Raw genomic sequence first — 16,634 nt, 5'->3', positions numbered from 1 at the left:
TGTTTGTTTCATTTTGGATTTCGCGTTGTTAATAAATACTGCACTTGGGTTCACTCGTTCCTGTCTTCAGCCTGTCTCAACATTACAATTACTTTTATATCAGGTCTTATCTCACTTCATATAAAATGAAATATATGATGAAACATCCAGTTGGAGAAATACTCATACAAACACAGTTTCCTTGCATTAAGTTTGCAGTCGAAACTTCAACTGGATGTTGCATTGAAAATGGAGAAGACTCCGATCACAAAAAGCTGGTGGATGACTCTGTCTTGTATTGTAGAAAACATCTGCAGCTGAATATCACAAACATAAAAAAGCTGGTGGTGGACTTTGAAGGAACACCTGAGTCTTACTATCACCGAGGCACAGGACGCAACAGTACATCAGAGCAGATGACCAAAAATATGTAAAGGAAATTATCAGAAAGGACAGCTATACTAGACTTGATATACATTTACTGAAGTCAGATGTTAAAGCATCCTCTCCACAACAGCGATTTTATGAGCACCGTGCTCTAGGAAGCGATAGTGGAGATCTCTCTTGCTGTCAGCAATCAGACTTTATTATGCCATCTCTCCTGTTAAGCCTATATAACAGGAAGCAGATACAGTATTAACAGAAATTTATAGAATTGTTTCTAAAATAATTGATTTCTGTATTCATATAATAGAACATATTGTAATAATCTCACCTGTTGTAAGTCCATATATCCTCTGAAAGGTTACTACAACATTTAAAATGAGAAAATATCATTTTGGTGAATTTTAGGGAATATTTTTCTAAAATAATTGATTACTGTACTTTTATAATTGATCATACTGTAATAATCTCACCTGTAGTAAGTCAGTCTATCCTCTGGGAAGTTACTACAACATTCTGAATTTGAAAATATCATTTTGGTGAATTTTAGTGAATATTTTTCTAAAATAATTGATTACTGTACTTATGTAATTGATGATACTGCAATAATCTCACCTGTAGTAAATCCATATATCCTCTGGGAAATTATTAGAACATTCTGAATGTGAATATGTATTTTACCGGGGTTTTTTTTTTATTTTTATTTCATGTATAACTTGCAGTCAATGGAATGAATAAGTGAACGTCTCTTATGTTTTAGCGTAGTGGGTGGAGTTTTCAGACGGTCCCTTACATCTGCTAGGGAGTCAAAGCGCATCGGAGCATTTCAGGCATAATTTTGCAGCCACACCAAGCGTTGACTGTTCTAAATCCAATTTGTATGCCCATATAGTATAGTTGTACTCCCTTTAAACCAAGTGTGCTATTGACATTTTTGTAAGAGTGTCGACTGAAGAGAGCGCGGGTAAGAGAAACCGAATATCTAACGAATGTCAAACGTCAAACTAACTTTACCGCGGTCCTCCCTCCTGCCTCTCTCTCTTTCTCTCTCTCTCTCTCACTCTCTCTCTCTCTCTCTCTCTCTCACACACGTGCACAAGTGCATTAATGGAGTGGACAGCTCCCTCGCACACACTTCTACACTGCCATACATTTCTTGCTAGCTCCAAAAAGTAACGCATACGTAACCGTCACATCTGTGAACACGGACAGGCACAGAAATGACAACGGAAACTTTCGAAAAGCAGAAGACTATCGATCTTCGAAAGAAACATGTTGGGTAAGGAATATATTGCTACCTCTATTATGCACGGGTGTTCGACCTCTGTCTGAGCTATTATGACAGCTGTTAAGTGGCTAAATTTAGCACAATCTTAAAATGTATCCTGCATATGCAAGGCTGCACTGCTTCGGGAAAACAGACCCTAAAAGCAAAACCATATGACACTGAATACGATATCAGAGGGCACACCGCTTATACTAAATGATTAATTGAGGATATTTGAGAGGAACATGAGGCAGCCTAAATTTGCAGAGAAAGTCCAAGTTACTTAAGAAACTATATAGTTCTTTACTAATTTGAATAAAATGCCTGTGGTTGAAGGAGGTATATATATATATATATATATATATATATATACACCAACATTAAAACCACCCCCCCGTGCCGCCAAAACAGCACCAGCCTGCATCTCAGAATTGCATTATGAGATGATATTCTTCTCACCACAATTGTACAGAGTGGTTATCTGAGTTACCATAGACTTTGTCAGTTCTAACCAGTCTGGCCATTCTCTGTTGATCTCTCTCATCAACAAGGCGTTTTCATCCCCAGAACTGCCGCTCACTGGATGTTTTTTGTTTTTGGCACCATTCTGGATAAACTTAGAGACTGTTGTGTGTGAAAATCCCAGGAGATCAGCAGTTACAGAAATACTCAAACCAGCCCGTCTGGCACCAACAATCATGCCACATTCCAAATAATTAAGATCAAATTTTCCCCATTCTGATGGTTGATGTGAACATTAACTGAACCTCCTGACCCGTATCTGCATAATTTTATGCACTCACTACTGCCACACGATTGGCTGAATAGATAATAGCATGGATGATTGTTGGTACCAGACGTGCTGGTTTTAGTATTTCTGTAACTGCTGATCTCCTGGGATTTTCACGCACAACAGTCTCTAGAAATTACTCCAAATGGTGCCAAAAACAAAAAACATCCAGTGAGCGGCAGTTCTGCCTTGTTGATGAGTCAACAGAGAATGGCCAGAGTGTTTTGAACTGACAAAGTCTACGGTTACTCAGATAACCGCTCTGTATAATTGTGGTGAGAAGAATATCATATCATGCTGTTCTGAGATGCGGGTTGGCGCTGTTTTGGCAGCACGAGGGGGACCTACACAAAATTAGGCAGGTGGTTTTAATGTTGTGGCTAATCGGTGTATACGTATATATATATAAACTTTCAACTAAACATATATATATATATATATATATATATATATATATATATATATATATATATTAGAAGAAATTTATAAACTTTCACCCAAGACCGATGCAACCTAATAATACATTTTGCTCTTGGCTTACCCACTTTCAATTCACAATGAATGCACTTTCATTTATTTATTTGTTTATTATTTCTATTGTATTTCATATTTTTATTTATTATTTATATTATATAAATAAAATATTATATATCAATTTTATTATATTTTTATTTGCCTATTTTGTGAAACTGCACTTTGTGCTGGTCTCTTTTTAAATATGTTTTATTCTCTTTGCTCTTCCCCACATTTGTAGTCCCTCCTGCAAAGTATTCTTCAGTCATGACCCTATCAAGATTGTGCGGGCAAGAGGCCAGTACATGTACAATGAGAAAGACGAAAGATACCTAGATTGCATAAACAACGTAGCTCATGGTATGTACTGAAGTCAGTGAGTCGGTCTGAACTGACTTTTTTAAATCCAGTGAACTCATATCTTGTCACAAGCAGTGGACCCATCCTAGGAAAGTTTGCAAGGTTGTGGAAAATTTTTTTGGGGAAAAACATATATGTTAGGCATTACTCTAATAAAAGACATAGGAATGTAAAAGCATAAACATAAAATCAGATCTGCAAAAGACAGCATTGGAATTTATGTATTGTGAATTGCCCCAAACCATTTTGAACTGTGTACATGAGGCAAGGCAAGCCTTCAAAAATGTACATTTTTGGCCAACATTCCTGAAACCCAGTTGCACTTAGAGGCAAAAGCCTTAGACGTGACAGTTAATTAAGTGAGCATTTTAAAAGATAGCTGTCCTTGTCATCATTTAATCACCCTCATATTGTTCCAAACCTGAATGGCTTTCATTCTCTCATAGAACAGAAAAGGAGTTGTGATGCAGAATGTTAGGGACTGACAGCCCCAGTCACCATTCACTTTTATTGCATCTTTATTCAATACAATGAAAGTGTCCTTGCTGTTTTGATTTTGATAGATTAATTCTAAACAATGACTTTGTCTGAAAAAAAAAAAAATGAAAAGAAAAATGTTTATTTGTCTTTATTGTTTTTTATTTTATTTTTTATTTCACTATGAGTCACTCTAATCTATGTGCGGTTTTAGAGTTTTATGATAAAAATATTACTTAAGAGGCCAGTGCCATTGCAGATATTTTTAGACTTATGCCTTAATTCAAAACTCAGTTAATCTATTTATATTTATTATAAGAAAAAATCCTGAATAGGCAATTGTTAAAAATGATCTGATTTACTCTAATACTTATTATATAATAATCACAATAAACTCACATCACATATAATTATCTGTGCTGGCATATATTGCTCTTTGAAGGAATTATTCAGCTGCTGTTTCTGCTTGTTTTCCAGTGGGCCATTGCCACCCAGATGTGGTCAAAGCAGGAGCAGAGCAAATGGAACTTCTCAATACTAACTCTCGCTTCCTGCATGACAATCTGGTCTTGTATGCTCAGCGTCTCCAAGCCACCCTTCCTGAAAAGCTCTCTGTCTGCTACTTTGTCAACTCAGGGTAGGTCTATGTGCTCAATTCTCAGACAGCGGCCAAATACCATCTGTTTGTGCCATCGGAAAGTGGTGGTTCAACATCATGAAAATTCATCACCCAATTGAGCACATAGGAAGTTACAGCATTTTGTAAACAGAAGGGCCATATATTTTGCATGCTTTTTCTGTTTCTTTAGGTCAGTGGTTCTTAAAATGTGGCGCTCTTACAATCAGTGGTATTCAAGATGGAAATTTAAAAAAAAAATCTAGTAATTTTATTTACATTGACTCTGATCTGAGTCTGTACACCACCCTTTTATTCGATGTATTTTATTCAGTCGACGGAAAGGGCCAGATTTAATTTAATTTTCCTTCAAAGCAATCATGCTTGATTTCCTTAAGGTAAGCTTTGAAAGTGGCCTGCTTTAAAAAAAAAAAAATGTATCCCCTTTTCTACCCAATTTTTGAATGCCCAATTCCAACTACTTATTAGGTCCTCGTGGTGATGCGGTTACTCGCCTCAAGTCTCAGTTGCCTCCGCATCTGAGACAGTCAATCCGTGCATCTTATCACGTGGCTCACTGTGCATGATAACGCGGAGACACACTGCATGTGGAGGCTCATGCTACCCTCCGCGATCCACGCACAACTTACTGTGCGCCCCATTGAGAGCGAAAACCACTAATCGCGACCACGAGGAGGTTACCCCAAGTGACTCTACTCTCCCTAGCAACCGGGCCAATTTGGTTGCTTAGGAGACCTGGCTGGAGTCACTCAGCACACCCTAGATTCAAACTCATGACTCCAGGGGTGGTAGTCAGCGTCAATACTCACTGAGTTACCCAGGCCCCCTAAAAGTCGCCTGCTTTTGAATTTTGAGCATGGTATCGATAATGTTACTAGTTTGGCAGAGGAGTTCCAAGCACTTTTAAGCAGAGTGGAGAAAACCCATTTCCAAAATGTATTTAGAAATGTATGTGTATAATAAAATAGAATAAATAATACTGGGTTGGGACAACAAAAGGTAAGTAAATGATGAAAAAAATGTAAATTTTTGGGTGAACTATTCCCTTTAATCTTGAATTCAAAGAGATGTCATAAATACTGACATAAAAAATTTGAGGGAACATTGTTGAGACTAGGTAGCATTTGGATGTTCTGATTTAATCAAAGGTGGAATTTGTCCTGAAAAGTTTAAGAACCACTGCTCCAGGCAATTTAGCCCAGACATAGTACATTTGGAGAGTTCAGTGTGCATGATGAATGGAGTTTTCTTCTTGCTTCAAATACATAAGGACTATTGAGGAATCCCAGTTTGAATCCTCTGACCTATTGCAGAAATATCAGTCATACTGGTGTCACAGACATCTATTTTTACTCATGCATAGAGAGATAAACTAACCATATTGGGCACTTTTAAAAACAGTTGCATGAGAGCAAAAATCTTCACACCCATCCAGCCAATCATATTGCATCTGAACGACTCATGCCTTTGGTTATTGGCTGAGAGCCAACTGCCAGTGGCCTGTCTAGTGTTTACATATGTGGAACATGGTGTACTGTAGGCAAATTCAGTATTCTCTGCACTAAGTGAAGAGTAATTTACCTGCTTTACTGGTCTTGGGATGTTTTGTGGTTTGTTCAACCCGGTCTCATGACAAGTCGCAATAATAGTATGAGATAACAAAATTGTAAAAAATTGCACAAGTTGGTCCGTACAAGATATGAATTTTACTCCCATGAGAAAAATAAACAAACCAACGAACGATTTTATTACGATTTTTCCGGATTTTTACCTCTCACCCAAGTCTAAAACTAACCATAAAGTCTAAATAAACAAAACCATAAATGTTTCGAACCTGTAAAGTGAAGAGGGTCCATATGCAGCTTGTACCACTGTAAAAGTTTAATTACAGGAACATCAAGCTGAAATATTTCTGCTGAAGTCTAGACAGAAGACAAAGGCCAGTGGTAATTATAGTTCACTGAGCTTTATAAGTGCTTAGGCTGCAGGGGTTTGTTAGAATTTCTAAATAAATAATTTTTGACTGTCAGTTTCAGCATCTGTAGCCAATTACTACTTAGAGTTCTCTAAATAACACTTTAATAGGTGTTGTAATTACTAGACAGCTTTTATGATGGATGGCTTGGTAGCGCACAGAGAGAGTAGACATCTTTTCAGAGTTGAAGGCAGCAATTTGATAGTTAAGTCTGCACGGTGTATGGTGACTCAGCAGTGATGAACGTTTCTCTTTTGACTTCTAGGTCAGAGGCGAATGATCTGGCCCTGAGGTTGGCTTGGCAGTACACTGGCCACAAAGACATCATCACACTGGATAAGTAAGTCAACAGCACACCGTCTATGTCTCTTCTTCTTCTACACCTGGACTTAAACAGTAACCAGGTTCTTAGAAGCGTGAAGCTCACAGCTTAAATATTAACTTTATTTTTTGTCTTGTATCTGGACTCATCTGGACTTACGGTGGAGGATATTCATAATATATGGCTTATGGGTGTACATACTGCTTTGCAAAGATGAAACGCAATAACTACACATTTTGAATCTACAATGAGTGTAATTGGGTCTCTTAGAATATTTTATATTTCCCATTAGGATGGACAATCAAAAAACTTTGAAGCCATTTTTGTCTCAGTTTCAGTGTTTCCGTTGTCATTGCATTTTGCCTTCGAAGCACTGCATCTCCCTTGGTATGCAAAAGCAATGCTATGAATGATGGCCCGTCCTCTTCAGCCATGTTGCGTCTGATTTATTGCACTGTTTGCTAACTTTTAGTCTGATAGCTTGAGCCACTTTTCAGACACTAAAGCAAAAGGATCAGTTCAAGATAAGATAAATCAAGCCCACTTAAACTCCCTGGTGTCTGTTATGTGTGATGGGATGACTTTGTACCATTGTTTCTTGTGAGATTTTCATTCAGTGTTTCTCTTGCAGTGCCTACCATGGTCATGTGTCATCGCTCATTGATATCAGTCCATATAAGTTTCATCAGATGGCCGGTGCAAAGCAGAGCCAACATGTGCACGTGGTGAGTGGTGCAACGTGAGCATGCACACATTTGCTCAGACACTGCTCTTGAAATGAAAATAGTTCAAAAGGTCAATCTGTAGCCTCTCTTTCTACTAAAAAGTTAACTTTGAAATGTGTACTTCTAATGCTTACTAATCTAACTTGTAGTATTTTATTACTTCCTATGCATAGGTTACATAGCCTAAATTAAGAAGGAATTACTAGAGGGGGGAAAATGTGTTAAAGCCATGAAAATTTTTTAATTAATTGTTTATGCTGTCATACTTAAATTACTTTAAAGACTAATATTTATTTAAATACAACAATACTAGATTGTTGTGGGTGGTTGACAGGGCGTTGCTATGTGGTTGCTAACCACTAGGGTAGATGCAACGTTGTTGTTACGTTGCATAGCCAAACGGTGTGGGGCAAACTACTTGCCAAAGTTTCATACATAGGGTTAAGGGTTATTTTAAATCCCTCATCCATAATGACCAATAGTAATACTTGCCTTTTATTAAATACTATATTTAATTGTAATGCTACTTGCACAGTAACTATAATATACAGATTTCATTGATTGACATCCCTGGAAATGTGGAGTGTTTTTTCTAAGGAACTCTGTCTGACTGTGTTGATCAGCCACTATTGTGTTACGAGTTAGGGCGCCAAATCAGCATACGTTACCACTTAGCATGCATTTTTTATGGAAAGTGTCTGTAAAAATCCTCCCTCCTTCTTTGTATGCCTTTAATGTCAAACTTTATGTTTAAAGTGGACAACAGCACTATCCAGTGGGCTTGTGACTTGAATGTAATACTGGCTATGGAACTGAAATACCACTCCACAAATAGTGATAAGTCTGCCTATAAAAGTGCTTTGTTTACAGTCTACATGTTGTCAAGGGGTTGAGTGGAGGCTCATCTTACTGTTCTTACACTAGCCTAATATTGACTTGCCTGTAGTGTACAGTTTAGTAAGTTCAGCTTGAGAAAATAAGTTAGATCCAAGTTTCAAGTTAGATCAGGCCTATTACATGTCCATAATTATAAAAGAAAACCAGACACATACATTTTAATTTATGTTATATTAATGTAATTATTGATCAATAAATTATAATATTTCAGTCATGACAACTCTTGTGATAAATGTAAGGTGTTATAATGGATATGATAAGTTGGTAGGTTTGATCTTCGCAGACTTGTTCTGCTTACGCTGCTGCTGCAGAGCAATTACAAAGACTTGCTACTGCTAGAACATACACAAGCATGCTGTGTTGAGCATGTGAAATATGCTGCTAATGCCACACAATTAGAAATACATGCTGCTTTAGAGGAGGAGGGTATCCAAAAGAAAACTCTAGTGATAAAACCGGCTTACCTGCAAACAACTGAGGCAATTTAAATGTTAGACGACGAAGGAGTATGCAAGTTGATTGGCTAAAAGATTGCATGTCAACTGACCCATTAGCTGCACTATGTGACCTGACTGGTTTAACAGATTACATGTCAAAGACCCCTTCAGCTTGGGCCATGAAGTGTTTCATGACTGAACTTAGGATAATGTATTAATTATTAATAAATACCTTTTTTTCTAAATAAAAGTACACTTACAGACTGTATTAAATTAAGCCAGCATAGGCAAGAGATTTAGTTTGACTAATTTTCGACAAATGTGACAATTCCTTAGGCTCTCAGTCCTGACATTTATAGAGGCAAATATCGTGAAGACCACCCAGACCCTGCCACTGCATATGCTGATAATGTCAAAGATATCATTGAGAAGGCCTATGAAAAGGGACATAAGGTGAGTGAAAGTCTATCCAAGTTTTCCAACATCATCAAAAATCAGCATGCTTCGTAGTCTGTACCTTTAAAATTTGATCCATTACTGAACACCATCTTAAACCAGATTATAACTGTAAAATGCATATTTTGTGTTGGCTGCCATTTGGGTTAATTTATATATATAAATCAATTGACAAAATTCTGCCTTATAGGGATAGTTCACCCAAAAAAGACAAATCAGTCACTATTAATTCACACTCCAAACCTAAATTACTTTCTTTTTTTGATGGAACACAAGAGGAGATATTAGGCAGAATGAAAACTTCAGTCACCATTCATTTTCATTGTATGGAAAAAGATGCAACGATAGTGAATGGTGACTGAGGCTGTCAGTCCTTAACATTCTGCCTAACATCTCCCTTTGTGTTTCATGGAAGAAAGTCAAACAGGTTTGGAACAACATGAGGGTGAGTAAATAATGACAAAATGTTGATATTTTTTTTTTTTTTGGGTGGACTATCCTTTAAAAGTTTTTGAAATGATATTTCCACTGGTTTCCTTTGTGATATCTTAAGTTCTCCATCATTAACTGATTTCTTCCTTATCCTCTTCTTCTCCCTCCCCACATTTCTTCTGCTCTCCACCTGCTGCTGTTTTCCTTCTCTCCAGGTTGATCAAAGACGTGGATATTTGTGCAGAGAGTTCTTGCTTCCTCAAGGCTCACTGATTTACAGAAATGCATGTGGGTCAACAAAAAGCCTCTTAACCCTCTGTTACAGGACAATGAGGGCTCATTAAACACTCCAATTTCAGAAGTGAGACTCTGACTTTCAACAATGGATCCAAGTTTGACATGAAATCTGTGAAGATGGTTGAATGAATTGCTGTTTTGTTCAGGAGCCATGGCCACTGTGTCAAAATTCCATGACTCTGTCTCTTGTCCTTCTCCTTAGCTTCATGTTTCTTTGTCAACAAGCTGTGCTTCTTTCACCTCTCTTCATCTGAGTTATCTCTTCATAGTCAGCTTAAGCAGCATTTAAAAAGGATGCATCTACCAGTGGGACCTTGCACTATTACCACTAGGGTACAGGGGTCTCATGTGATCTTTTCTTGTGTAGATTGCTGCTTTTATCGCCGAGTCGCTGCAGAGTTGTGGAGGGCAGGTCATTCCTCCCGTGGGCTACTTCCAGAAAGTGGCACAGTATGTACCACCAAGTCCAACCAGTTAAAGTATGCTTGACTGGCTCCAAATTAATAATTTTGGATACATGATTGCTGCTTTTCTGTATCACTAAGTGATAAGTGATCACTGAGTGACACAGTTCATCTAAAATACTTTGTTGCTAATTTATTTTGCATTTGTCTCTCATCTTTTCTATGTTTACTTGAATATTTCAGGTTCAATACAAGTTAAGCTCAATCGAGAGCATTAGTGGCAAAATCATGATTACCACAAAATTAGTTTTGGCTCGTCTCTTCTAAATCTAGGTTACAGTGAGGCTATTACAATGGAAGTGAACGGGCCAATTTTTGGAGGGTTTAAGGCAGAAATGTGAAGCTTATAATTTTATAAAAGCACATACATTAATTATTCTGTTAAAACTTGTGTATTATTTGAGCTGTAAAGTTGTTTAAATCAGTGTTTTGCCGCATTACAAGGTTTACGGCATTAAGTTTTCAAGGCAAAAAAGTTGTAACATTTGATATATTTATATACAGAAAAGGTTAGTAAGTGATTTTATCACACTAAAATCATGTTAATAATCATATTGTTTTCATCTTGTGGCTATACTTTTGAAACAGTGAGTATTTTAACGTTTATGGATTGGCCCCATTCACTTCCATTGTGTGCCTCACCGGAACCCAGATATTTGCTTTTTGTTTTTTAAAGAAAAGGAGGAACGCCTTATGTCCAAGTTCACATTTGACAAACTATTGTGTAATGCATAATGTATGTATCACAATAATATAAATACTGTATGCATGCATTCCAATTTGTATGTGTGCATCACAACTCCCTCTCTACTACAGGCATGTGAGAAAAGCAGGAGGCATTTGCATTGCTGATGAGGTCCAGGTGGGCTTTGGCAGGGTAGGTACCCACTTCTGGGCCTTCCAACTGCAGGGAGAAGATTTTGTACCGGATATTGTCACAATGGGCAAACCTATTGGAAATGGCCATCCAATGTCGTGTGTGATCACCACCAGAGAGGTTGCAGAAGGCTTCATGTCATCTGGAATGGAATACTTCAACACAGTAAGGACAAAACTTTTACAACATTTGCATTGCTGACATGGGTGTGAATAGCAGACATACTCCACACAGTACATTTCCTTATGAAAGACTGTAAAAAACAGCTCACTACTTATCTATGGCATCTAAAGAATGTCTGTCTTTGTGTCCTCCAGTTTGGTGGTAACCCAGTATCTTGTGCAGTTGGACTGGCTGTGCTGGATGTAATTGAGAAGGAAGATCTGCAAGGCAATGCCCTCCGCGTTGGAGGCTACCTGACTCAGCTTTTGGATAATCTAAAAGAAAGACACCCCTTAGTGGGTGACGTGAGGTTGGTTAAAAAAAATCAGTCATAAAATCAGTAATCCATTATACACAATCACATCATAATCCTGTTTCTTAAAGGATAAGTTCACCTAAAAATAAAGATTATTTCTTTCCAAACCCAACTTTTTTTCTTATGCAGAACACAAAAGTTGATTTGCATGATAATAAATGCAACTGTGAATGAGACTCTTCCATAGTGCTCATCAACACGCAATGGACATCAAGATTTTCACTGCATAATGACTTAAATTATGTTTCTCACCAAATCATGTTGTATGCCTTCAGAAGACTTGAAATATGACTAACATGACTACTTTTGTGATACTTTTGGGTCCTTTTTAAGCTTTAAAGTGAGACACTATCCACTGTCATTTTATTGAAAAGACAGCCTGTGATATTAATTAAAACATCTCCTATTTTACTAGCACATCCATTTTTTTAGGGCTGTTAGTGGATTAAAATATTACAAGTGCAGTCACATTTCTACAAATGACAGTGTTTCACTCCTAGATGATATTTCACTTGTTGAGCATTGAGGAAAATACATTTTCACCTACAAAAATTGCTAATTACTTTTGTTAAAGGTGCACTCAGTAATTTTTTCCACATACAAGTTTAACTCTTAAAGACGTGAATTGTAATTTTAAAACATATGTATAAAATCATAACCACTGACATTAAAATGACGACTCCAGTCATATCAGTTACCTTATAAAAGCTGTTTTATTCTAACATGGAGAGGGTCTGCACATGGGGGCTGCCATGTTAGAATCACATGACCAGCTGAATTCTACTCGCCTAATCTCAGTAACCATCCTGTTATTGGACACTTTCACTCATTGATTAAAGTAATCATGGCTGACTGTGATTAGTAAATTTCTATAATGGCATCTGAAACTGAAATCTATTGATTTTAAATTATGCTGCATCCAAGCCGCTAGGTGTCAGTGTAAGTCCAAGATGACACATAGACAAAAGTTACTGAGTGCACCTTTAATTGTCCCACCTGGGTTTGATTTATAAATTAATTATCTGTATAGAATGTTATCTTCCATTTCCTGAGAAATGCTTGCTCCTTTAGGAACTCGTGCTTGTGTATAAGTGTAAGCGTTGTTCTGCCGCTCCAATCAGTTGCAATCAGCTACAAATGTTCATATCAGATTTTAGAATAGAATAGATTAAAATAGAATTTCTATTTGACATTTAAATGCCAAATGATCGTCTTAAACATATTAATTGCATTTATTTATGCATTAAATTTGATAACCCTAGTCTCTATTTCTATAGCCACAAACACTGCAGATTTGTTTGAGATTATTGGAATTACGTTTTATGTTGCAAGTCTTGTGTAAATCATTTTCCCGAGGTTGTTTTTGACAGCGGTAGACTCAGGCGGTAATAGTGCTGATGAAACTATGTCTGGAAGTGAAACATAGATTGCTAGGGGGTGTAGAACTACAGGTCATAAAGTCCAACACGTTGCTATTTTGTTTTCAAGGGGTCGTGGCCTTTTTGTTGGGGTGGAGCTGGTGAGAGACAGGCAAAAGAGAACACCTGCCACAGCTGAAGCTCAGGATGTTATTTACAGGTGAGAACTTGAGTTACTTTGTAAAAGAGAAACAGCAGCTTTCAAATGGTTGAACATGTACCATACAATTTTTCACACAATATCTGCACTTTACTATGTGTGTGTGTAATACAACTTCTTAAAGGCATAGTTCACTCAAAAATGAAAATTCTCTCATTATTTACTCACCCTCATGTAGGGCTGAAACGATTAGTCGACGTTATCGACAATGTCAACAATAAAAAATTTAATTGTCGAATAGTCATTTGATCTCATTTAACGTAACATGAGATCACATTAAACTCTAATGATGACGTGCGAGAGCAGCACTGCAGTTCGCGCCTGACTGAGGAGAGGAAGAATTACACAGCTAACAGTCCAGATGCACTCCAAACCTTCCAAACAGCTTCAGGTGAAGTAGATCGCAAAGTATGAGGGAATTATAATGCAAAAATACAAAATAAGTAAATACAGAAGCACTCTCGTTGTGGAATAAGTGGAGCTGGAGCAAAACTTGCGTCTTTAAAGGAAACACCCTGGCATTACATCTTTAATGCAGTTATATTTAATGAGTTATAGCTTCAGTTCAAATAATACGAAAGTAGATCATGTAAATAACTACAAACTCTGAAACTGGCATTTCTCTGTGCGGTCAGTGCCACTTCTATGAGTTACGTGAATGTCCCAATCTAAGGGGGAGAGATTGAAACTGCACCTGGTTGACGCAGTCTGTCGCGGGGACACTCCACCCTCGAGCATGCACGCTTAATGCAGCTATATTATAACATGATGGCTCGTGAATTATTGAATCATAATATATGGCACTGTGCATTTCTTATCGTGAAGGAAATTGGCAATACACAGCTTTATTAATGAGAGAGTTTGTTTTTTTGTGAGTTAAAGATGGATTGAAGTGAACAGAAAGGTGAGAGAGGGTAGTCTTCGCCCCATTATACACTGCAACAAAATACGTTTTTGATTTGTTTTTGTTGTGGCTTGTTTTCCAATATAAAATATCTAAAACTCCTTTAAAACAACGTACATTTTCTTTAGCATCTAAACTGTTATCTGAGAATGTTGAATATAATATTAAATATATTTTAAAACATCTAAAAATCCTTTAAAAAAATGCATTCACCTGAGCAGCAACATTATTTGCTTTTAGAGAATAGATCTTGAATATAAGTATATTTTGTCTTTACTGCACTCGCAGAAATATAACCAAATGAAAAAATGCACTTATATACAAAATACACTTATATTTAAGAAACATTCTCTTAAAGCATGTTTAAATATCTTATATGTTGCTTCTCAAGTAAATGTATCTTGTTTTAAACCATTTTAAATGGAAAACAAGACAAAAACACTTGATAACAATAGGATTTTTTGCAGTGAATTTCTTCACTGAATTAAACTTAAAAAGTATTTTTTTCCCTTTAATTCAGTGAATGTCATTTAGAGGTATTTTTAAAAGATGATTTTATTGGGGCCTGGGTAGCTCAGCAAGTAAAGACGCTGACTACCACACCTGGAGTCGCAAGTTAGAATTCAGGGCGTGCTGAGTGACTCCAGTCAGGCTTCCTAAGCAACCAATTGGCCCGATTGCTAGGGTGGGTAGAGTCACGTTGGGTTAACCTCCTCGTGGTCGCCATAATGTGGTTCTCACTCTCGGTGGGGTGTGTGGTGAGTTGTGCATGGATGCCGTGGAGAATAGCCTGAAGCCTCCACACGCGCTAGGTGTCCGCGGTAACGCGCTCAACAAGCCATGTGATAAGATGCACGGATTGACGTCTCAGACGCAGAGGCAACTGAGATTTGTCCTCCGCCACCCGGATTGAGGCGAGTCGCTACGCCACCACGAGGACTTAGAGCGCATTGGGAATTGGGCATTCCAAATTGGGGAGAAAAGTGGAGGAAAAAGAAAAAAAAGGTTATTTTGTCCTCTTTATTGTTAGTAAGCATGTTTAATACAACCTTTTAAGTCAGTGCACAAGCTGAATAGTCAGTTAAGAGCTAATGATTAATCGTTGCAATAATCGCCGAATAGCCAAATTATCATTCTAATATTCGTTAATTAATCGATTATCAAAATAATCGTTAGTTGCAACCCAACCCTCATGTCATTCCAAATCCACATGACTTTTTTTCTTTTGCAGAATACAAAAGTAGATATTTTAAAGAATGTCACAATCACTGATTTCCTGGTTTATGACACTGAACTGATGAGGTTTGATGTTATTGGCTCATCACCATATTTGATTTGTGGTCTGTTTAAAGGAGCTGGTCAATGATTTGAAACAAGAAAAGTGTCAAATCAGAATGGAGCCTAAAAAAAACTTGTATTTTTACAGACTGAAAGAGCAGCGGATACTGCTAAGTGCTGATGGCCCACACCGCAACGTTCTGAAGTTCAAGCCTCCCATGTGCTTTTCCAGAGAGGATGCCGAACTTGCAGTTGAAAAGATTGACCAAATTCTGGCAGGTACTTCTTGCAAATTTAACCTGGTTTAATGATGTCGGTTTACACTCCTCATTGTAATTCATGCTTAATGTTTTATTCTAAGACTTAGAAAAGGCATTGGGCCTCCACATGCCTGAAGCAACAATCTCTGAGAATGGACACATTAAGAGAAAGGTAAACTTGCAGATTATGTAAGAATTATACATAAAGTACACAGTTTTTAATTACAGAAATAAACTCTTGTGTTGTTTATTTTTGGTCTAAGGAACCCATTGAAGAAAATGGACACATTCTTCCTTCAGACGTCAGCAGTCACAAGCACACCACCATACATCCCCATAGCACAAAATCCAATAAGAGACTAAGAACCTAATGTACTACCAAAGGAAACAGCAGAGGATTCATCTGAGACAACTGCTTTTAATTACAGACATTTAATTATGTCTGTAATTATTTTGTTTAAAAAAAATCCATGTTTTAATGGATCTTTAAGTACACTGTATGAGCATTGTAAAATTACTTTGCCATATATTAGTAGTGCCAGTCAGAACTGTATCTGTTTTAGCTTTTATAATGAGTTTTGGAATTTTATCTTTTAATGAACAGAATTGTCTAATCTTATCTTTAAGAACGGTATATATGCATATATGCGTGATAGAAAGCTTTAAATGATAATGAACAAAAGGGTTACAAGAAGATTATAAATCAGTGTATGCACATTGCAATATCTATGATATCTTCCATATCTGAGTGTAGGAAGTGCAATTGAGTGATATCTTTTCACTGCTTGAGTTGGTTAGTTTCGAGAGAGACTACAAATAAATCTTTAAACATAAGCACCGCTAGCGT

The 16,634-nt window shown here is 37.1% G+C and overlaps 1 protein-coding gene across 1 annotated transcript; it reads left to right on the top strand.

Annotated features, from left to right (window-relative positions):
- The first annotated feature begins 1,402 nt into the window (after positions 1 to 1,402).
- On the top strand, positions 1,403 to 16,621 carry LOC127445069 (ethanolamine-phosphate phospho-lyase-like). Its single transcript, XM_051704824.1, has 13 exons — positions 1,403 to 1,642; positions 3,175 to 3,293; positions 4,248 to 4,407; positions 6,648 to 6,722; positions 7,336 to 7,429; positions 9,100 to 9,216; positions 10,316 to 10,398; positions 11,229 to 11,454; positions 11,607 to 11,761; positions 13,256 to 13,345; positions 15,676 to 15,806; positions 15,889 to 15,959; positions 16,051 to 16,621. The coding sequence occupies exons 1-13, from the start codon at positions 1,584 to 1,586 to the stop codon at positions 16,156 to 16,158; spliced, it is 1,488 nt and encodes a 495-aa protein (XP_051560784.1). The 5' UTR covers positions 1,403 to 1,583; the 3' UTR covers positions 16,159 to 16,621.
- Positions 16,622 to 16,634: the final 13 nt, after the last annotated feature.

The sequence above is a fragment of the Myxocyprinus asiaticus genome, chromosome 1, assembly GCF_019703515.2.
Source record: "Myxocyprinus asiaticus isolate MX2 ecotype Aquarium Trade chromosome 1, UBuf_Myxa_2, whole genome shotgun sequence".
Classification (NCBI taxonomy): domain Eukaryota; kingdom Metazoa; phylum Chordata; class Actinopteri; order Cypriniformes; family Catostomidae; genus Myxocyprinus; species Myxocyprinus asiaticus.
Note: the sequence above shows the minus strand (reverse complement) of the source record. Positions and strands in the feature narration are given on the sequence as shown.